Genomic DNA, 22,219 nt, shown 5'->3' with positions numbered 1-22,219 from the left:
AACCCACACTACCTGGACCGGGCTAATGCGACAAGAGATAAATGTGTCAAACGCTACCATCTGGTGGCAAACTTGTTCAACTGCAGGAAATTGGATTCATGTCTTGTCAAGCCACACAAGTGTACCTGCACGCGAATGAGTGCGGCGTCCTCTAGTGGTGGCGAGCCGCCGTCCCGGGCTGTCACTTGGAGGATGTAAGTCGTTTCTGCGCTGCGCTTGAACAGCGACGTCGTCCGGATGTCTCCGCTCTTACCGTCAATCTCGAAATGTTTCAAATGTTGACCTTCTGTTCCGACTGACAGACAGAAGGAAGAAGGTTAAAGAAATATCCTGTGCCTACCTTTAATAGAAACAACTTACTTAGGTTCAGTAGAAAGGACTTACCAGTCAACAATGACAAAATGACCGTTCCATTTTCACCCGCATCCAAGTCTTTGGCAAATACGTTTGTCACTAAGGATCCAGTTGATATTCCGGATGATATCTGAGCAAAAAAACACAACTAAATAAAAATATACAAACTTGAAAGGAAGGCAAGTAAAAAAAGAAAAATTGGGGATAGACTAATTATTGCCCTGGCCGATATTGGGCATTTTGCCCAATATTGGTATCAGTCTTAAAAAAAAAGAAACAAAAAATTAAATGAAAAAAAGAAATTAAAATCTGACGGCCGATATAAAGTCAATTTAAAACCATTTTAATCTCACAGAAATATTTATTAAAAATTTCAGTTAACTTTATAAGAGATGCTTCCGACCCTGGTAACCTTCTGAACCATTTGTTTTTGTTCGACATTAAAACAAAGAAATGTGAAAGTGTAAGATTTCAGGTATTTTAAAATTTTAGGAAAAAAATATTTACCGTAGAAACTATAGAGAGGTATTTCTTTGAGTTTCCATTTCACTTTTTAAGACGTACTGATAACCTTGTGAGCCCCCTGAACATCTTGTTAGAAATTTAAAAAGATGTCTATTGTCTAAGATTAAAAAAAAAAAACTTCTACATTTTGAAAAGTCACAAAAATTGTTCAATAAACATGCTTTAAGTCAGAAATTAATTACAACAGAGTAAAGATTGTTTTATCAAAAAATTTGATGCCAATATTTCCCCCCCTTTATTATTTTTTGGGGGAATTTGACTCTTTACCTTAATGTAAAAAAATGTCTGCCCATTCACACACACACACATAACGCTCACCTGGACATTGCGCTCCTTGCTAGCCGGCAGGTGCGTGAACTGCGGCGCGTTGTCGTTGACGTCAGTGACCAGGATGTGGACAGTGGCGGTGGCGTTGCGTCGCGGGCTGCCTTGGTCGGCAACCATTACATGCAGTGTGTGTTGGCTGTGCTGCTCCCTATCCAACTCCACCCAGTTGACAATCTCGCCTGCGCAAGGCAGATTGAAGATGTGCCATATAAACACACAAAATGATAGTTGCTCTTTAGATGGGTCAATAAGTTGTAGATTAGGGAGCATTAAGGAAGTTAGTTAAGTGTAGTATGAAGTAGGGGTCCAACCACTCTGCAATGACGACGAGGTCGATTATTCGCCAATAATGTGTTTTAGCAACTAGCCTCAAGTGTGTGGCAATAATTCACAAAAATGAGACCCATAGCATGGTCACTTGCAAAATATCAAATTCTATCATCAAATATAACAAAAACACAAGTGTGTACAGTACCCGCTAATGCTAACTGACGAGCGGCTAGCCTCATGCTAGCAGCCAGCGAATTTGCCAAATACTTTTCGGCTACATACGGGAATGGTTGATCAATAACCTCTTGGATATAAAAAATAATGGCTAATACAGCCAAAGAAAACAGCAAAATATCAAAATCTATCATCAAATATAACAAAAACACAAGTGTGTACAGTACCCGCTAATGCGGCTAGCCTCATGCTAGCAGCCGGCGAATTCACCAAATACTTTTCGGTTACAGTGAAAAGACAGACGATATACGGGAATGGTTGATCAATAACCTCTTAGATATAAAAATGAATAGCTAATACAGCCAAAGAAAACAATCAACTAGTGTTTCTCTGAACCGTCACCACCTCAGAGTCAACTATGAAAACCTGAAGTGGTTGAACCCCTGTTATGAAGTTGTGTAGGTACTTGTAAGTCAATATTTAGAGTAAGTAGGCAGTAAGGAAACGTAGTGACTAGCTTGGTGTAGGTCGATTGTTAGGTCGGTAGTAAGTAAATGGGTAGGGATAGACTGATTATTGGCGCAGATATTTGGCATTTTGACAATTAATAAATAAATAAATATTTTTACGAATCTGGAGGCCGATATAATTTAGGGTTTTCATTAGGATTTGTAAGATGTTCACAGAAAGTTTTTACTTTTCGCAAAGACATTTCAAACATATTCAGACAATTTTTCACCGTCTGCGGAGAAACCTTTTACGAACCCGGACGAAAACCCCAAATTAGCTACATTTGCATGGATTTGTTGCTCAGTGAGATACAGGGAACTTTTCCTTTATGGATTTATTTAAATTTTCACTTTATAAAAAAATTATGCTGAAACTGGGAACCCCCTACACTTTTTCTTTTTCTTTTTTTTACTACTACTATTTACTATTAATTTGCTTATTTTTTTAATTTAGCTTAACAAATAGATGACCCTGGAAGCTCCCTGCAATTTTGGTATAATTTTCAAAGAAAGCTGTAAATTTTTTACATGTTTAAAATTAAAGAAAAGTCATTAAAAAAAATTACGCTAATATTTTCTCTTTTACTACAAATTAATTTTGGCTTGAAATATCGGTTATCAGCCTCCTTGATTACTAATAATCGGTTTTGGCCTTGTAAAAACCTTATCGGTCTATCACCATAAGCGGGTAGTTATATTGTGTAGGTTGGTAAGTAAAAGGTAGTAGGAGTAGGTTGCAGCTTCACCCGTTTCAGCATTGATGCGGAAGAACTTCCCATCCGAGAGCAGGATGTACGACAGCCGAGCGTTTTTGCCAGAGTCCCGGTCGGCGGCCATGACCTGTCCCACTAGACCCTGAGGCGACGGCCCCTCTGGCAGGACCAAGTAGAACGTGGGCCTGCTGAAAAGCGGCGAGTTGTCATTGACGTCCAGCACCAGAACCACCACCGCCGCCGTAGCGTTGGCCTCGTCCGACGTAGCGACCACTCGGAAGCGATAGGCCGATTCCCGCTCGTAGTCCAGATCGTCAGAGAGGTACAACCAACCGCTTCCGGGATGGATCCGAAACGGAAATGGAGGCAAGCCCGCTTCCTCGTCCAGGGAGTAAACCAGGGCTGCGGTTTTGGAGGAGGCCCCGTGGATGTGGTGGGCCCTCACCTGGATCACCCTGGAGTCCCTGTGGTAGCTCTCGCCGATCTCCACCTGGTAGACCAGCGTCTCGAAGGCCAGGCCGTCGCCTTGAGCGGCCCGGTCCACATTCACGGTTAGCGTCAGGGTGGCGCTGCGCGGGGGATCCCCGCCGTCTTCGGCCAGGATTTCCAATAGAATTGGACTTTTAAAAAAAAGGGGGGGGTGAAAAGTGATGATAGTACGGAAGAGGATTAGGGCGAGTGAAGAGAGAAAAAAAAGCTGGGTAGGATTCTGATTTTAAAGTCAGAATTGTGACAGTGAGATTGATCTAACTTTATTTTCAGAATTCTGACTTTAAAGTGAGAATTCTGATTTTAAAGTAAGACGTAAGAATTGTGATCGTGAGAATTAACTCTCACTTTAAAGTCAGAATTCTGACTTTATATTCAAAATTCTGACTTTTTAAAGTCAGAACTCTGAGATTAAAGTCTGAATTCTGAGATTAAAGTCAGAATAGGGAGAATTCTGAGAATAAAGTGAGAATCCTGCCAAACTTTTTTCTTTCTCTTCACTGGCCCTAATCCTCTTCCGTATGATACTGCTCTTTCCAAAAAAGAAAGTTACTAAAAATTTCAGGCCAAAGGTTCCGCCACCTAAAATTCCCTTGACACTATTTACTACTTTATTAGCATGGGCCATCTTGTGCCACGTCAGACTTTTCTTTTTAAAGTTACAGTTTTTAACACAAACGGTAATTTTGGTAAGTCATACCTTTCCGAATTATCTGCTTTCAGGCTTTGGTTGAGCGTCACTGTTCCGAGGTTTGTGTCCACCGCGAAGACCCCAGCGTAGCGACCTCTCAAGTGATAGGTCACGCGCCCATTAACCCCACTGTCATCGTCGTGGGCGTGGGCGATGTACACCGTGGTGCCCGGCGTGGTGTTTTCCGAAACAAACGCATCATCCCGGACTTTGAGGAATACGGGCGGCGCGTCGTTAACGTCAGCCACCGTGACGTTGACCCGCGTTCCGCCGTAGACCGGGGAGGATTGTGCGTAGGCTTGCAGGAAGAGCAGGGCGTACGGTAGAGTCTCGTGGTCCAGAGGTTTCACTGTGCTGATCAGGCCCGACTTGGCATCCACGGTGAATAGACCCTGCGGGTCGCCGGAGGAGATGCGGTAGGATACAGATTCTGCTGAGTCTGTGAAGAACAACGTGATTTATTACAGTGGGACGCCCCCTAGCGTGTGGACGGGCTTGGAGGATTTTGGACCTTTCATGGCTCATAATATTGGCAATGTAGAAAAAATAATAAAAATCACGATAACTGACACAAAGAATAAACATGTCTACATTATTATCTGCACGATGATTTGTATCCGTGACTGCTTTGAGGTTGCTGTTGTGTGCCCCTCCCCTTTAGAACAGCAATTGCTATGTAACTAGTGAAAATCCAATAAAAAGACAGGGAGCGGCGAAGTGTGTCCAGAGCGGAAAAGAGACTGTAATCTGGGTACTCTCTCCGTCTGTTCTCCTCGCGAGTAAAAATAATTTAAATCTCATGTTTTCCTTCTCATATATGTTGTTTAATAAACGTTCTAGGTTGGCTGAACCTGACACCAACAAAGGTTTCCTCTCGAAGCAAACAAGTAATTACAATGGTATTAACCCCTTGAATTAAGTGTTTGTCGCATCACACACTTATAAGACTACCTTAATGACGCCTAGGACTAAACTTGTTTCTGATTTAAGCTTTAAGGCATTAATCCATTAATTAATGAGGTGGCCTCACGTGACTGCTCTGCTGTCGTTAAGCTTCACACACTGCCAGGTTTGTCCTTTTATCTCACACACACACACACACACATACACAAGATCACACAAATTTGTTGGTCACCTATCTACTTAAAGGGGATTAGAGATTAAAGGGCAGCCTTCATTTTGCCTTCTTCACGCCTGGAAGACACAATGGCACTTTTTAAAGAACATACATGCATGTAGGATAGAATGATCATCAAAGACTTTATTGTCTGATGTTTACAAACACGTATTTTGCCCTTGATGATTATGAAAAGACGGATATTAGGTACGCCAGACTAAACAAACTGTTTGGAAAAAACACATGCATAGGGGTTTGTTGAAGGCCATGCTGTCTTTGATGTTTACTAAAATGATACATCAAAGACTGATGATTGTCTTTGATGTTAAACATGTCGCGATTTCATCGCCTCTGTTGCCTTTGATCATTACAAAAACGCATACATTAGGTATGTCAAAGACTTTATTACCTTTTAATGTTGAGAAAAACAAACATTTGTTTAGGACCACACGGACATTGATATTTACCAAAATGATACATCAAAGACTCATTATCTTTGATGTTTAGAAAAGCCTGTCGGGATTCCAATGACTGCTTTGCCTTTGATGATCACGAAAATGTGCACGTCATGTTAAAGACTCCATTGCCTTTGGAATAAGACAAAGGTTTTTTACAGTCCACACTGTCTTTGATGTTTACCAAAATTATACATGACAAGACTCATTATGTCTATGATGCTTGGAAAAATGTATGCCAGGATTTCAATAGGATTACAAATACGCACACGTGAGGTAGGTCAGACTGTTCATGTCCTTAATTGTTTATAAAAAAAACTGAATAATTGTCTTTGATGTTCAGAAAAATGTGTACAAAGTTCATCTAAATCCAAAATGTCTTAAGTTTACAAAAATACTTAGGTTAGTTACTAAGAGTTTGTTAGAAATGTAGTTGTCTTGTATGTTTACAAAAATGTACAAGTCTACATTAGGTACGTCAAAATCTCTCCATTGTCTCTAATATTTACAAAATGAGCACATGTGAAGACCCCTTTGAATTCAGTCGGGCGAGAAAACGTACCCGATGGGTTTGTGGCCCGCACGGTGCCCACGCTGGTGCCCGGCGGGGCGTCCTCTGGCACGCTGAAGGCGTAGCGAGATGTCTGGAACACAGCTGGAGCGTGGACACTCGTCAAGATATCCACAGTCACCTCGGCCGGTCGGACCGATGACATGCCCCTGCCGTCCTGTGCCGCAATGCCCAACTTGATGCTACCGGCGCCCAGGTGGGTCAAAGACGACGCGAGGTACAGCATTCCTGGTAGAAAATATAGATCCGTTTATAATATTACGTCATTATAATGTTTTGACTAACCTTTACTACTGCTCCAGCTATGCTAAAAAAAAAAAATCAATACAAATCCGGACGCAAATCTGCCTTACGCACACTAAGTCACAGAGGTGTCAAAATCAAGGTCCAGAAAGTAAAAACCCTGCCACAGTTTGCCTTTAGCCCCTTGTGCTAGCAAGCTAACTCCCTGGCAGCTAACCGGGCACCCGGCGAGCTAGCTAGAGAGCGTGCTAGCTAGCACCTGGGGCTAAAGCCAAACTGTGACAGGGTTTTTACTTTCTGGACCTGGATTTGCCATCTCTGCTAAATCGTCAGGTTTATCCCGCAGTTTTGATTACCTGTTTGTTCATCGATGGCAAACAGAGCAGACAGGTCGCCGGGCAGGATGTGATAGGTGACGTGGCCAAAGTGACCGGCGTCGGCGTCGCTGGCCACCACTCCCAGGATTTCTGTGCCGGGCGGCGCGTGACTGCTGATGCTGGTGGCGTAGTGCTCGGGGTTGAACACCGGCGCATTGTCGTTGAGGTCTTGGATCTCCACGTGCACGTACGTGTGCGCGTGGAGGCCCCCCTAGCAAGCCAAGAACAGGAAATTAACAATGATATAACAGCTTAATTAAGAAGCTACTTATTTTACCAAACATCCAAAGACAATTTAATTTGATGTACCTTGGTCACTCATTTGCAAAAACCAAAGAAAATTTGTCTTTGATGCATTTTTCTTAACTTCAAGGACATTTTAATCTTCAGTCTTTGTTTACGTTTTTCTAAAATCGTTTTCCATAAAGCATTCCTGTGGGTTCTTTGAATCATCAAAGACAACCCAAATTATTTTACATAGGTAATGTACACCATTTTATAAACATCAAAGACAATTTAATCTTTAATGAACCCTAAGTATGTCTTTTTATAAGGACTAGAGACTTTGAATGGCTCAAAATACACATTTTTTAAACATGATGTACGTAATAAAAAAAAATATCAAAGACAATCCAGTCTTTGATGAACTATTGGTGCAGATTCTTTGAAATATCAAAGGCACAGTCTTTGATGTACCTTATGATTAATTCTTTTAATCTCCAAAGCAAATTAAGAGTCTTTGATGTACCAAATATAATCATTCCTGCAAACATCAATGGCCCTAAATATGCATTTTTTAAATATCACAGATCTTTAAGTCTTTGACCTAGCTGAAAAAAAATGTAAACATTAAAAAAAATCGTTTTCAATTGATCTTATGTACAAATATTTGTTAAGATCAAAGAAAAGTTCAGAATCGTAATGATCCTAACATCAAAGACAAGCTTTAAGTCTTTGTTAATGTATGTATTAGCATACAGACCGTATCCTCTGCTCTGACCAGGATGTCATGGACAGTCTGTCCGGCGTCTCTATCGATGTCCCTGGAGACGCACAGCTCTCCAGTCCGTGAATTAATGTAGAACAGGTTCTGGTTCTGGTTCGACTCCTCAAAGTCATCAGGCAGGGAATAGACCAGGACATTAAACTCTGGACCGTCCGCGTCGTTGGCCACAACCTACAAAAAAAATATACAGGAAATGCTACTAGTTTGGTGTCGAGTTTCCTAAAACATTTTAGACGAAATGGAACGTATGTGTTTTTGTAAACATCAAAGGCATTTCAGTCTTCAGTGAAGCTCACATGTGTTTTAACATCAAATACTCACGGTCCCGGAAACATAAGCCACAATTTTGTTTTCAATCAACTTAACGCATATTTTATATATACGACAATTTCGTTCTAAATGAAAACTGACAAACTTTCCTAAGCAATGGAAACAATTTAGTCCTCATAAACCTCATGTCTGTTTTCATAAACATTTTGGTTTGACAATGTATTCATTAAGCAAAGATAGCCAGACAAGACCAGTCTTGTAGTCCATGAACTACGCCGGCGTACTCCCACTTATTTTTTCGTCATGTTTGCGTCTACCTGCTTCTAAATCCTCAATTTTGCGTCTACACACTTCAGAATCCTCCTTGATGCGCAGTTTTTGCGCACCATTGACCATTCAGCCATGGCCCACCCTCTGCTCAATCTAACTGGCACTCGCTGCCCTATTGGTTAATTTAAAGACACGAGGACCGATGCGCCAATCAGAGAATGAGTTGGGCGGGTCATGCCGAGGACTTTAATGCTAACACGTGCGATGCCAATGCCACCCCAGGTGATTGACAGGTCACTCCGTCTCCTGCGCAATGATAGTAAATGTGAGCGAGGCGGAAATAAATAAACGTCTTTCCAGTGAGTGACGTTTTTTTTTGTATCCAAACAACATACTGTACATACTACGAAAACATCATTCACAGGTAAGTTTAAAGTCGTTTCCAAATAAATCATTGTTTTAAACTACTGGCAGCAATATGACTGACTGTACTGTACAGAGGAGGATTTTGTCGCCAATACATTGTAGTTAAACTGTGCGCTTAGGCTAGGCTAACGTTATGAAATGTAATGTTATCCTAACGTTAGCAATTTATAGACCTAAACTAGCTAGGTTAGGATAATGTAGTGAACCTGAATAAGAGATTATCTCAGTGTCTATGAAGCCCCCCCCCCCCCCCCCCCCCGGTTATTTTTCAGGTCTAAACAACTTTAGCCAAGTTATTGTATAGCCTACTGTATACAGTAACTTAAAATATTATAGTACAGTTAGTACTTAGCCCTAACTTACATGATATAGTTTAATTTTATAGTAGATAACATATTTTTCATGTTTGCCACATAATAAATACATTTTACATTACAAACTGCTCCTAATTCATTCACGATAATTGTATTCTTATGCGTAATTACGAATGATGATGATGATGGCATTCTTGCATGTCACCCACTGTTTTTAAAACAAGGCGTTCATCTAGAAGCAAAAAAAAAAAAAAGTACAAAAAAGTAAATAAATAACGGTAAGTAAAAGTTAGTTAGGTACGTTTTGTTACTTTCACATGCAATTGGGGGTGGCTCAGTGGTAGAGTGGTTGTCTCCCAACCCAGAGGTTATGGGTTCAATCCTATGCCATTGTGGCCATGTCGAAGTCTCCTTGAGTTGCTCCTGATGCTGCGTTATGAGTAGTCGAATGTAAAGCGCTTTGAGTTCCTTGTAAGCTGGAAAAGTGCAATATAAATCAAGTGCCATTTACCAATTGTGTTTTTATTTCTATAGTAAACAATGTGTCAACTTTGATCAATTAAAAAGATGACGTCTTTTTGAAGCTTTTATTAGGCTCCTCATTCCGTCAGCTATCTCTTGGTACCAGCCTCTGTTATGTTGTGAAGCAACACTGGCGCCTTTGTGAGAAAAAAACTCCCAGTGACGTTGCATTGTGGGACTGAATGACAGCTCAAGCAAGCACATGAAAACTCTCTTTTGTAAACATCAAAGACCACAAACTCAATTCTCAGTAAAGCTAACGTTCCTGTTTTCGTACAGGCTGAATAGAATTTGTCACCAAACCTAACGTACACATTTTCATTAAAAATGCCACCAATTTAGTTCTCAATGGTCTTGGCGCACGCGTCTTGGTAACACCATAGACAATTTAGTTCTTGTCGAACGTAACTTACAGAAACTTAAACTTAAGGTACTTATTTTCGTACACAAAGACAATTTATAAGTCCGTGAACGTAGCATTGTTAGTTTTTATTTTAAACCTCAAAGAAAACCGAGTCTTCAACAAATCTCGCTTAAATATTCTCATAAACCCCAAAGCCAATTTAGTCATCATTGCTAACCTTGAAATATGCATTGGCATAATCGTTAAAAACAATCGTAAAAAAAACAAAAATTCTGCCCTCAATGAACTTCATGTACATTTTTTGGTACAACATAAGAAAATGCGGACTGGAAATCTGATACCGACAATCTTGTCCTCAATGAACTTCATAACACTGAAAACAATTAAGACCGAAGCCCTAACATTGGTTGAAGAATGTTTCCCACGCCTCAAACACATTTGAGAATCTTCAACAAACCTCGCATCACATTTCATAAGCAGCCAAGACCACCTTGTACACATTTTGCAAACATGGACCTCAATATCGGAACGTGCCGAGTGCCTAGTGGGCGTCGACCTTCTAGTACGTACTTGTAAAAAACAGGTTCCCGCGGTGCTGTGTTCCATCACGCTGGCGTTGTAGAGTCTCTGCTGGAAGACCGGCTGGTTGTCGTTGACGTCTTCCAGCACCAGGCTGACGGTGGCACTGGACGACAAGGCCGCTAGTCCTCCATCTTCTGCCACCACCAGGAACAAACACACCTCGGGCTGCTTCTCCCAGTCCAGGTCTCCGGTTGTGAAGACCAGGCCAGACTCCGTATCCACGCTGACCGGGCAGTCCCAGTCGGATTTGAGGACTGAGTAGGTGATGTCACCGTTGACTCCTTGGTCCGAGTCCTGGGCCTCCATCTGGATGACTGAAGTCCCCTTCGGGGCATCCTCGGAGATCCGAACCACAAACGTGTCCTTCTCAAAAACCGGCGCGCAATCATTGGCGTCGGCCACCTTCACGAGAAGACCGGTCTCACTGCTCAGAGGGGGGCTCCCGAAATCCGAAGCGTGGATCTTCAACTGGTAAAGATCCTTCTCTTCCCTGTCGAGTTGGGCGCAGACAAACAACGCATAGAGAAAGTCGTCCGTCTGCTTAAGGGCGAACTTCCCGTCGCCGCCCTCCAGCCGGGCCGACACGGTCTCTCCTTGGCCATCCGGGTCTGACACGGAAATCCGGGCCACATAGTCTCCGATTCCGGCGGCCTCGGAGACCAGCGCATCTCCGTTCTCGCTGAGGAAGAGCACGCTGATGGTGGGACTGTTGTCGTTGACGTTCTGCACCTTCACAACCACCAGGGTGCTGCTGGACTCTGGCTGGGCTCCGTTGTCTCTGGCTGTGACCATCAGCTTGTGGAAAGCCTGTAACGTACAATATGAATACAGAGTGAATGCCACATTTTTTTGCGATTCAACATTCCAAAATTCCCCTGATCGCTCATTTGTAGCAGAAATGATTGTCTGCTATTAGTGGAAAAACTTTTCCTGCAACAACAGTATCTGGAGACATTTCGTTGTGAGTCAATAATTATCCGGGCTCGGATCATCTACCGGTAATCCGAGTCGGGTCGCGGGGCCAGCAGCTTTAGCAAGGAAGCCCAGACTTCCCTCTCCCCAGCCACATCAGCCAGCTCCTCCGACGGGATCCCAAGGCGTTCCCAGGCCAGCCGAGAGACGTAGTCTCTCCAGCATGTCTTGGGTCGTCTCCGGAGGAGTAGTGGATCGACACTGAGACCCCCCCGGGGCTTCCCGCCGGTGGGACATGCCCGGAACACCTCTCCAGGGAGGCGTCCAGGAGGCATCCGAACCAGTTGCCCGAGCCACCTCAACTGGTTCCTCCCAACGTGGAGGAGTAGTGGCTCGACACTGAGTCCCCCCCGGGGCCTCCCGCCGGTGGGACATGCCCGGAACACCTCTCCAGGGAGGCGTCCAGGAGGCATCCGAACCAGATGCCCGAGCCACCTCAACTGGTTCCTTCCAATGCGGAAGAGTAGCGGCTCGACACTGAGTCCCACCCGGATGACCAAGCTTCTCACCCTATCTCTAAGGGAGAGTCCAGATACCCTGTTGAGGATCAATATCAGGCTCAAAAAGGAAAATCGATTCGATATTGATCATTCGATTTTTTTTAATTTTTTTTTTACCCAGCCCTACTAGATGGGTATCTTAAATAGTATGTATGAATGTGTCTTGACTGAGCCCCAACTTGCTGGTTTTTCATATTACAACCTGTGTCTCATTCGATTATTATTTTTTTGCTTCAGACGATACGCCACTAAATTGAGGCCACCGTCAGTTCAATGGTTACCCTGTTGTGTTCTTTTCTTGTGTTTCCCATTTTTTTTATGTTGAGGTATTTTGCAAAATGTCTTTTTTCCAACCATGGGTCCTAACAAAGTGAGTGCTGTGAAGAAGCAGCTGATGTCGATTAAATTAAATCTTAAAGTCATGGAAGAGTAAGAGCAAGGTGTCTGTGTACTGTAGTCTACTTTTGCGTACTCCACCTGTGCTTCAAAATCCAGAGTCTTGTTGAGAAAAACCACTCCGGTGATCTCGTCAACGGTGAAGAAATCGTCGCCGTCGCTCTGTCGCCGGTTGATCTCGTAGCTGACCCTGGCGTTCTCGCCCTGGTCCTGGTCCGTGGCGTGAACCCGGCACACGGATGACCCCACCGGAGCATTTTCCGGCACGGACGTGTCGTACTTGCTGTGGTTGAACACGGGCGGGTTGTCGTTCTCATCCAGGACCCGGATGTTAACCCGCAGCCTCCCGATCTGAGCGGGGATGCCGCCGTCGAAGGCCTCTACGGTCAGAGTGTAAAAGTCCCGAGCTTCTCTGTCCACTCTCCTGTCCAGAACCAGATCCAGACTAAGGTGGTTTTCGGAAGCACCGCGTTGCTCCAGCCGGAAGAGCTCCCCCATATCGGGTTCTCGGATCCGGTATCCCTGGGTGCCAAACTCCCCCTCGTCCTGGTCACGAGCTCCTTGGAGGAGGAAGCGGCTACCAGGCGGGCTCAACTCCGACACCCTCAGGTCCACTTCCTTAGAGGGGAACGCCGGCGAATGGTCGTTGACGTCCACCACGTTGATACAAACTCGGACCACCTCCCCCGCTAGGGTGGCCGCCACAAATTCATAACTCCCACGGGTCTCTCGGTCAAGAACTGTCGTTGTGGAGATGATGCCCGTGTCCGGGTCGATCTCCAGATCGCGGAACACGTGCGAGTCGCGGCTTTCTGAGATGAAGAAGCCGACCGTCGGCCCGCTCAGACCGGTTGCCAGGTCGCCGACCACGGTGTGAGCGGGGAGCCCCTCCGGGATGTACAGTGTTAGGTTGCAGACTTCTGCCCACGAGGGGGCACACAAGAACGCCAGAATCAGCAGCGTGGACGTACTTTGGTGATACATCGCTTAAAAAAAAATTCTGATTAGATCAGGGGTGTCCAAATTAGTTTTTTCCAACGGCCGCACACAGAAAAGTACTGGGATGTAAGTAGTGCTGTCACTATCGAATATTTTTTAGAATCGATTAATCTACTGATTATTCAATCGATTAATCGACTAATCATACTTCATATTTGTATAGTGATTAAAAAAATGGGGGGGGGGGGGGTGATTGATGTTGTACTGTGTTATGATGTTGTTAAATTATGGTTCAGCCATTGTTTTCCAAAGTAAAAACAGATGTTTGCAAATGTCTTATTTGGATTAAACGCAAGATAAACAATCATCTTACATGAAGGACTACAGAAATCGGTGAACAACTCCTATAAATATGCTGAAATCATAGGATTTGGACCATTTTAAATAAAAAAAATGGCTCTAAACGATTACTCGATTATTAAAATGTTGTCGATTAATTTGATAATCTATTACTTGTCGATTAATCGATTAATTTTGACTGCTTGAGATGAAAGTGCCATGTTGAAATTCTTCAGCTATAATTTAACACGCTAAAACGTATCCATAGCGTTAAAAGTAGTGCTGTCACTATCGAATATTCATAGAATTTGCCAAAAGAAAACAATGATAAGATCACACGAGAAAAGATCTGCTCCAGTACTAAACAATAACACAATCATCAATCAATCATGGAGCAGAAAGTGGAAACAAACAATGACGATTCTCAGGTGCGTCTTACCGAACGATATATAATTGGTGGAAAACAAGGAAATGAGAGAGAAAAAAATCATTTCTTCTTCTTCACTTCTCCCGCCATTGCCATTCGGTAGAAAGTAAGTCATACAATGCAGCCAAACGACAAGTCCAGTAGTAATTTTAGTGTATGCCGCCGGCCGCTACAAAATTGAGTTTGAACACCCCTGGATTAGGTAAGAAAAAAAACAAAGGTTTCCAGTTGACATGTCTGCGCACATCTTCGGGACGAACTCCTCAACGTACGCACCCCGACCCCGACTGACTGCGTGGCCCCATCTGTGCTGCCTGCTGCCATGACCACACCGCTAATCAGGCCGGCAGATTATGCTGCCATCAGACGTCACGGTGCGCTGAGGGCGTCCATGAAGACACAAAGAGACACACTGTAACACACGCTGGAAGAGATTTGACCCCCCATATAAGTCAACTCCTGTGTTGTGGGTTTACATTTTAAAGTTTACCTTCTTATTAGGTTTTAGGTCAAATGGACCCATTTTAACTCATTCACTGCCATTGACGGCTATAGACGTCACAAATTCATTTAAACTGTTTCTATTGGTTTAATTTTTTCCCCCACTTCTGTTAACAAGAGCATGAAAACCTAGAAAAAAATATTATAAATTTAATTTGTGATTAATCGTGAGTTAACTATTGAAGTCATGCGATTAATTATGATTAAAAAATTTAATTGCCTGACGCCCATAATTTTTAACAACCCCCCCCCCCTCAAAAAAAAAGATTATTAAAAAAAGGTCTAGGTTTTCATACTCTTGTTAACAAAAGTGGAAAAAAATGTTAAACTAATAGAAATAGTTCAAATGAATTTTTGACGTTTATAGGCGTCAATGGCAGTGAATGAGTTAAAGTCAATCCTTTCTTTCTTATATTGTAATTAAAAATTTACCCATATTAAAGTTAACCCTCCAAATGTAAAAAATGTGGGGCGAAAGTGTGCAAGTGGGAAAAAATTAAAAATCTGTTTATGGGAGTGTTTCATTTGTGATCTGAATGAGAGGTAAACCTAAATGACGTCCGTCCCTGTTTGCCAAACTGAGAATCTCACGAGCTGCCACGATAGGTGATAACATCTCCATGCAAGAGATTGCAGTTAGCTTCTCACACAAGGATGCCAAAATAGCATTCGTCAGATTGTGAAGCCCAAATGCCCAAAGAAAGGACCTTTTGTGTCCACACAGGGGCAGCAGAGAGCTGCATTGGGAAACCTTAGTGGCCAGTTGAAAAGGAACGAGATAAAACTGTGTGTGGAAAGTTAATAGGGAGGAATTGACTCATCTAAAATCTTTAAATGTTGACCAGAAATTGCTGCATTTTTAGCAGTTTTAGAGAATCATAACTTTCCAGTAATTACGCCTTAATTTTCTCGGAAAATTTGTACTTTATCACTGGAACTGTCTTTAAAGCATAACTCAACACTTAATCAACTTCTTTTTTTTTTTTTTTTTGCTGATAATGTGTATAAACTAGTGTCTACAAATGCTGCCTACATGTCCTGGTCATTTTTTCTTTCTCTTTTTTTTTTTTTAACATTTGTGTACATTTTAGTTTCAAGCTTGATTTGGGGGCAAAAAACGTGTGTTTGGTGCCACCTTAAAGTTCAACACTGAGATAAACACAGTTTGGCTGTTTTGTTCTCTCATTACACGAGACCATACATACTACGTCACTTGTTCCGCATGACGTAGTCACCCCCACCGGCTCGTTCTCGTACACGCCTCCTTAAACGGCTTCTTAGTGAGTTGCTGTTGTCGCACGTCGAAAAACATTAAAAAGGTTTGTCTTACCTCAGTCGTCGCGACGATAAATGTTCCACAAAAATATTCCTGATGAATAATCTAGCCTCTTTTTATGGAAAAGAAGCATTTTAGTTGAAAATCTTAAACTGTCCACCCATCCCCGCCGGAAGTAAACGTGAGCAATGAACAGGTCTCAATTTGTCTTGGCGCCATCTATAGGTAAGGGGTGGAGCTGCATTTAATTTGTATTCATTTACTCAACTCAACTTTTTTTTCAACAGCTGTACAAAAGCGCTGTTCAAAAAAACAGAACATACACGTTACAAGAAATAAAATAATACAAAGATTTAAAAAAAAAAAAAATATATATATATATATATAATCAATTGAGCAATTGGTTATCACAAAACCTGTTAAAAACTAGTTAATTATTTCTGGTATTTATTTATTTATTTTAAATTTGTGAGTCATAAGTTCAAAGTTTGGTGTACTCGATGTACTAACTCATGGTTGTCAGTTAATGGTTGACCAAATCAAGAGCTGCCCAAAAAGCTATTTGCCAGTATATGAAGTAGGATAGTACAGACTGTTTAGTTTTTTTTAGTTTTTAAACAAACACATTAAGTACAATTTGTAACATCAACAAACTCAGTGTCTTCTGAATGACACTCAACTCACTTCTGTTCTTGGAACCAGTGGCGTGTAAAGTGGGTGCTGGCGGCGGGGCCCGGCATCCAACTAAGGATGGACAAATGATTTCACCCGTTCAAACATGGGGGCAAAAAAAAAAAAACTTTATTCAGAGCTCCAAACAATAACCAACAACAAGAAGAGCGTTCTTTTATGATGAGTTTATTTTCTAAACCACTCCAAACTGCTTGGCACCCGCCTGCTGTCCGCCGCCTGCCGCGATGCGCGTGACGGGGATGATCTTCATGGTGGTCTCCTTCATTGAGTACCAGCGGTTGTGCCACGTCACCCAGATGATGCCGTTGTCGTAGCCGAACTCGCCGGTGTCCTTTTCGCTGTATGTCCCACCTGTAGAAAGACAAACGCAGACGCCACATCGCGCTTGGATTTAGAAAACATACTTTTGTGACCTCTGGGGTCGTGAGAAGGCCACACCCACCCTGGTAGTATTTGCCGTTTAAATGGGCGGCATGGCAGCGGTTCATCCACCAGCCCGAGCCGTCCTGCATGGCGCAGTTGCCGTCGTACTTGTCGTTGTCCTTGTCAAAGGTGCTGAACTGCATGCCGTTGTGCGACGTGAAGAACTTGTCGCTGGGGTCGTCGCCGAAGTCGAAGCCGTTGAAGGCGTCGCCGGCGTCGCCGCCGAAGTAGTAGCCGTAGGTCAGGCGGTACATGTCGACCTCCGGCGCCACCCGGAACATGGCGTAGTCGGCGTGCCTGGAGAGATTTGAATAATAATAAGAAAAATAATAATACATTTAAATAAAAAATATAAATAATATAATATTAAATAATATAATATTAAATAATATAATATTAAATAATATAATATTAAATAATAATTAAATCAATAATACAAAATAAGAATATAAAAAAAAAATAATAATATATGAATATTTGAAACCGCTTGGCTTACCTTTTGTTGCCCTCCCAATCAACCAGCTCTATCCGGAGCACCATTGGGATGGTGCTGCTCACGGACAGCAAGTGCATCTTCTCGTTGCCGAGCCAGAACTCAGTGGTGTCGTCGTGGGAGAGGTAGCCGAAGCCCTCCTTATACTGGATCCAGTCCTTGTGGAAGTCCACGCTACCATCCCGCCTCTACGGGTGCGATAAAAGATGCTCATTTGGGAATTTCTCAGATGCGAATACCACCGCTGAAACACCGGTTACCCTTGGATGGAAGTACACTCTAATAACAGTTGGGTAAAAAATAACCCAAATTGGGTCAAAAAGGGACCAACTCAACTTTTTGGGTTATTCAATTAACCCAAAAAGTTGCGTCAAATGAGTAACCCACAAAATAACCCAAGAATTGGGCTGCTTTATGGGTTATTAATTTAATTTGATCCAACTTTCTGGGTTAAATAATTCCAAAAGTCGGGTTGGTTCATTTTTCACCCAATTCAATTGGGTTATTCAGTTTACCCCAAAAGTTCGGTCAAATAAATAACCCACAAAAAAAAAATAAAAAATTTGACCCAACGTTTTGGATTAAATGACTCAAAAAGTTGTGTGAGTTCATTTTTGACCAAATTCAGTTGGGTTATTTAACTAACCCCCAAAAGTTGGGTCAAATGAATAACCCAAAAAACAAGCCAAAAAAAGTTTGCTTTGTGGAATATTTAAAAAATTACTTTCCTTTAACAATTGTATTAATTTTATTTGCCTAATAACTCAAAAAGTTGGGTCGGTCCATTTTTGACCCAATTTGGTTTTTAGAGTGTAGTGCCATTTCCAAAAATCCGCCAATTGACAATATAGTTCCAAAATATCCAGCGTGTGCCATTCAGTTTTTTTCAGCACATTTACATTTGTGTGGTACGTTTCAAAGCAAGCAGTACAGTTTGGGAAGATACGGACCCTCTGGATGACTGTGAAGCCACGCCCAAAGCTGTCAATCTCGCAGTAGACCAGGAACTGCTGGGTAGCTTGGGCCGGTTTGACGTAGTAAATACCGCTGACGGTGGCACCTTTGTTGGCGATATCCTGGCAATCTAATGGGGGGGAAAAAATTAAATAAAATTGTACCTTAAGATAGCATTAGTATACTTTGAATTGGATTGTTTATTTATTTATTTATTATTAACTACAGTATGTTCTTGCTACTTCAAAGCTTGTGACAAATTTCATCTGTTTACCCTCCGCTGATGTCGCTAGCATATTGATTTTTGCTGCCTCTAACTAAACACTGAAAGGGACACAAGTTGGGAAACAATCTAAAGGTCATTTAATCCCTCTTTTTTTTTGGGGGGGGGGGGGTGGTTTGTACCTGTTCCTGTGGTGTCCTGAATCTCAACGCTATCCTTACAGGGCTCGCTGCACGTCTTCTGCAGCTGAATGGAGAGCGTCTTCAAGTCGGCCATTCTCCTCTCATTGGCGGAGACGACATCCTGCAGTTCGCTGTGGCAGTGATGTGAAAACACGATAAGGTGGTGCCAGGTTCAAATGTTCTGAGAATAATCCATGCCGGTGTTATTTCAGAGCAAGGAATAACGTTGCACTTTGGCCTCAGTGAAAATGTTGGGAAAACATTTCATCATTTTTCAATTTGTTTCTATGGTCTTGTTAGCATTAGCGCCATGCTACAGGTGGAATCGAGTTATAATGGAAGAAAGAAGAATCACAAATTAGAGCAAGTTTTTAAAATGAAAAAAACTGTTTTGTTAAACATAAGCGCTGCAACAAAGTTCAAATATGATATAATAATCAGTGGCAAAATTTGGGGAAAGAGGAGGACCTAAGTGCTATGTTGCACTTTGACCCAAGCTGAAAAATGTAGGAAAAATATATTTGTACCAAAAAATGGTTTAAAACAAAAACAAACTATTGCTATAAATATTACACACTCACTACACACCTTATTCCATCTGACTTGTGAAAATGTTTGGCGTAGCAAGGAAACAAAGATAAAAGCAAGGTTTCTGCAACTTACAACATTTGCCTCTCATGTTCAATGATGGTCCTCTCAAAGCGGATCACGTCATTCAGCATATTGGACGACTTTTGGAAGTAGACGTCTACAAAGACATGTGCAATGGGACATTTAATTTGTGATCTGGCTGTTGTTGATTTCGGAAAATGATCACTAGTCCACCCAGAATGTATACGGTACCCTGACAGATCATGATGTGGTGTGAAACATCATCACGCTAGGATACAGGGATCTATTTTAGGGCCACTACTGTTCTCAGTGTAAATAGCCGCCCCAGTTGTTGTTAGGGCATTAATGGCCAACTATAATGCAGATGATAGTGTCGTCCTTGTTTCTGCCAAAACATCAAATGTGGTTGATCAGCAATGAAGAAAAGAGTTATTTAGCATCAACAACTAGCTACAAGAATCTGACTTAACATGAAATGTAAACAAAAGCGTCTCTTTGTGCTTCTCAATTAAAAAAAACACAAATCCTGACTATTGTTCTGGACTGTTAGTGTTTAGATATCCGTCGCTTAAAGTGTAACAAAACGTTGATGCTAATTGTTAGCCTGAGTGTCTACGGAGTTTCCCATTGTTTGTTAGCAACGGCTACCCGAATGCTAAGTAGTTGTTTTAAATAGCGAATCCGTAATCCCGTTTGTTTAGTTTGACAGTAAGACGAGCGATTTACCGGGCTGGATGTTCTTCTGGACCGTTTGGATGCTGTCTTTCATGTAGCTGACCCGTTCTTCCGCTCCCTGCGTCAGGTTGGCGATGTTCTCCAGCTCTTTTTGCAGATGGTCCAGATCGTCGTGGGCCCGGGACGTGTACTTTTGCATGTAGTCGGCCACGCCGCACGTGGTGGGACAGTACTTGCCCTGCAATGGCGACCCAGCAGATTGGCGACGGTGAGGACGGCTCGAGAGCCGCAGGGCGGCTTTGAGCGCGTACTCACAAAGCCGTCGTTGGGGTGGCACGTCATTCTGTCGTCGTTTCTGATGGCGATGTTGTCGCCGCGGATTTGCTGAGGAAAACAACAAAGAGTGACTTTTAAGGGAGTTGGAGGAAGTCAAGCACTTTCAAGTTCCATTTGCTGTTCTCTATGGTTATTGTCACCATTTTTCTCAGGTTCGAGCTTCATAATGTCATATTGTTGCAAGCAAAAGTTTTTTTTTTGAATATACGGGAAAATTATGTTTTTATCCCCAATTTTTTTTAGGAGAAAACGTCATGCATGGAATTCTTGTAAAAAAAAAAAATAATAATAATTTTGAGTTTAGGAGGAATTGTATTTTTCATAGAAGCCTTTTTTCTCCCCTGAAAAAAGTGTTATTTACAAATGTCCATGTTCTTTTAAAATATATATTTTCTCCTAGATAATTTTTCTTAGAGGAAGACTTTTTAAAATTAAATGTTCCTGAAATCTTGTACTTCTTTAAGATGAAAACGTAAGAAAAAAAAGTCATCCTACAATAATAAAATCATACTTCACTTACTTTTTCAAGAGTAGATGTACTATTTATAAGACAAAAAAAAAAGCACAAATTAATAGTACAGAATACAAAAAATATATATGAGAAAAAAGTTGTTAGAATAATTTTTTTTACAAAGACAAAAATTATCTTACAAAAGAGACAATTTTAAAGCGTCATAAGCTTCTGTGAGTTTTTTTTTTGAGAAAACAACCTCTTTTGAAAGAAAATTGCTGGGGGGCTTTTAACGAAAAAAAAATTTTTTTCAAGAGATGAAAATTACAATGAACAAAATTAAAGCCTTTTTTTTTTTCCCGAAATTTTTTTGGGGTTAAGAAATATCCCAAATTTCTTCCAAATCTAGTTGTGAGGTTTTGTTTAGTTTTGACGAAAGGCGTATTTCTTAAAAAGGCCAGTTGTATTTCTTGGACTTACGGCGGACGCCATGGAGAAAAGCAGCAAGAGCCCGGCGTGGGCCACCAATGATGAAGCCATTTTGTGTCCTGTTCTTTGAGTGTGAAGCTCTTCCACTCACTGCCAGCGCATATTTATCGGGGACAAGGTCCTGCGTGGGGTGTTTGACAAGAGGTTCAAACGTCAACAACCCACACACGCACTGATCATGACTCAAACGTCCACTCGGATCACTTCCCAGATTTTGCTGTGTTGATGTTCTGTACAAAAGTGTTCAGTACGTGAGACCATTTGTTTGTTTGTTGTTCTTCTGAAGACCCCAAAATAAATTTTTTAATTGTGTTCTTTTAATGGTAAAAATCTCTATAATATTATAATTTACAGATAGTCTACACACAGTAACGCCATAAGTTGACATACCTGTGGAAGTAAAAAAAATTGTAGGAGCTGTGGAGTTCTTGAGTTGTGCAATAAATATATTTTTCTCAAGAAACGCCATAACATTGCAATTTTTTCCACAGCAAAAAAAAAAAACAATTTCAATCAATATACCGGTAGTCAAAATGTTTTTGAAAAATTGCCCATCCCAGTTGACTAAGGTTTTATGATGGTGACATTATTGTTTTAATTTAAGATATTTTATTGAGCGCCCTATTTATGTTTGAGTAGCTTCATCAAGATTTTTTTTCAAATAAGGACACTGTGTGGACTCAGTGTGTATTTTGATTGCAGTGTGAGGTGAAACCACAAGTGGGAGTTACACCACAAGTCAGCAAAGACGGTGGATTCAACGGACTGG

The 22,219-nt window shown here is 41.8% G+C and overlaps 2 protein-coding genes across 3 annotated transcripts in view; both read right to left on the bottom strand.

The window, feature by feature from the left end:
- The window catches only part of dchs2 (dachsous cadherin-related 2), a 31,462-nt gene extending 15,369 nt beyond the window's left edge, over positions 1-16,093 (bottom strand). The window contains exons 1-10 of one of the 2 annotated variants that reach the window (XM_077570753.1): positions 15,974-16,093; positions 10,558-11,376; positions 7,798-7,992; positions 6,795-7,026; positions 6,187-6,423; positions 4,062-4,491; positions 2,906-3,492; positions 1,198-1,385; positions 385-484; positions 126-295 (exon numbers count right to left, since the gene is read on the bottom strand). In XM_077570753.1, coding sequence (XP_077426879.1) covers positions 126-295; positions 385-484; positions 1,198-1,385; positions 2,906-3,492; positions 4,062-4,491; positions 6,187-6,423; positions 6,795-7,026; positions 7,798-7,992; positions 10,558-11,361 — 2,943 coding nt within the window. In that variant the 5' untranslated portion in view covers positions 11,362-11,376; positions 15,974-16,093. Of the gene's footprint in view, positions 1-125; positions 296-384; positions 485-1,197; positions 1,386-2,905; positions 3,493-4,061; positions 4,492-6,186; positions 6,424-6,794; positions 7,027-7,797; positions 7,993-10,557; positions 11,377-12,518; positions 14,547-15,973 lie in introns of those variants that run through there. The other variant, XM_077570752.1, reaches the window with a different exon arrangement.
- A 668-nt stretch (positions 16,094-16,761) lies between these two features.
- Positions 16,762-21,603, bottom strand: fgg (fibrinogen gamma chain). The gene is made up of 9 exons (XM_077569947.1): positions 21,442-21,603; positions 20,490-20,558; positions 20,226-20,412; positions 19,551-19,635; positions 18,888-19,018; positions 18,479-18,612; positions 17,532-17,716; positions 17,055-17,332; positions 16,762-16,963 (listed from the first exon to the last, which is right to left on the bottom strand). Exons 1-9 carry the CDS (start codon positions 21,499-21,501, stop codon positions 16,785-16,787), a joined length of 1,308 nt encoding a protein of 435 aa, XP_077426073.1. The 5' UTR covers positions 21,502-21,603; the 3' UTR covers positions 16,762-16,784.
- Positions 21,604-22,219: the final 616 nt, after the last annotated feature.

This window comes from Vanacampus margaritifer, chromosome 7 (assembly GCF_051991255.1).
Source record: "Vanacampus margaritifer isolate UIUO_Vmar chromosome 7, RoL_Vmar_1.0, whole genome shotgun sequence".
Lineage (NCBI taxonomy): Eukaryota > Metazoa > Chordata > Actinopteri > Syngnathiformes > Syngnathidae > Vanacampus > Vanacampus margaritifer.
The sequence above is the reverse complement of the archived record's forward strand: the minus strand, read 5'-3'. Positions and strand labels throughout refer to the sequence as shown.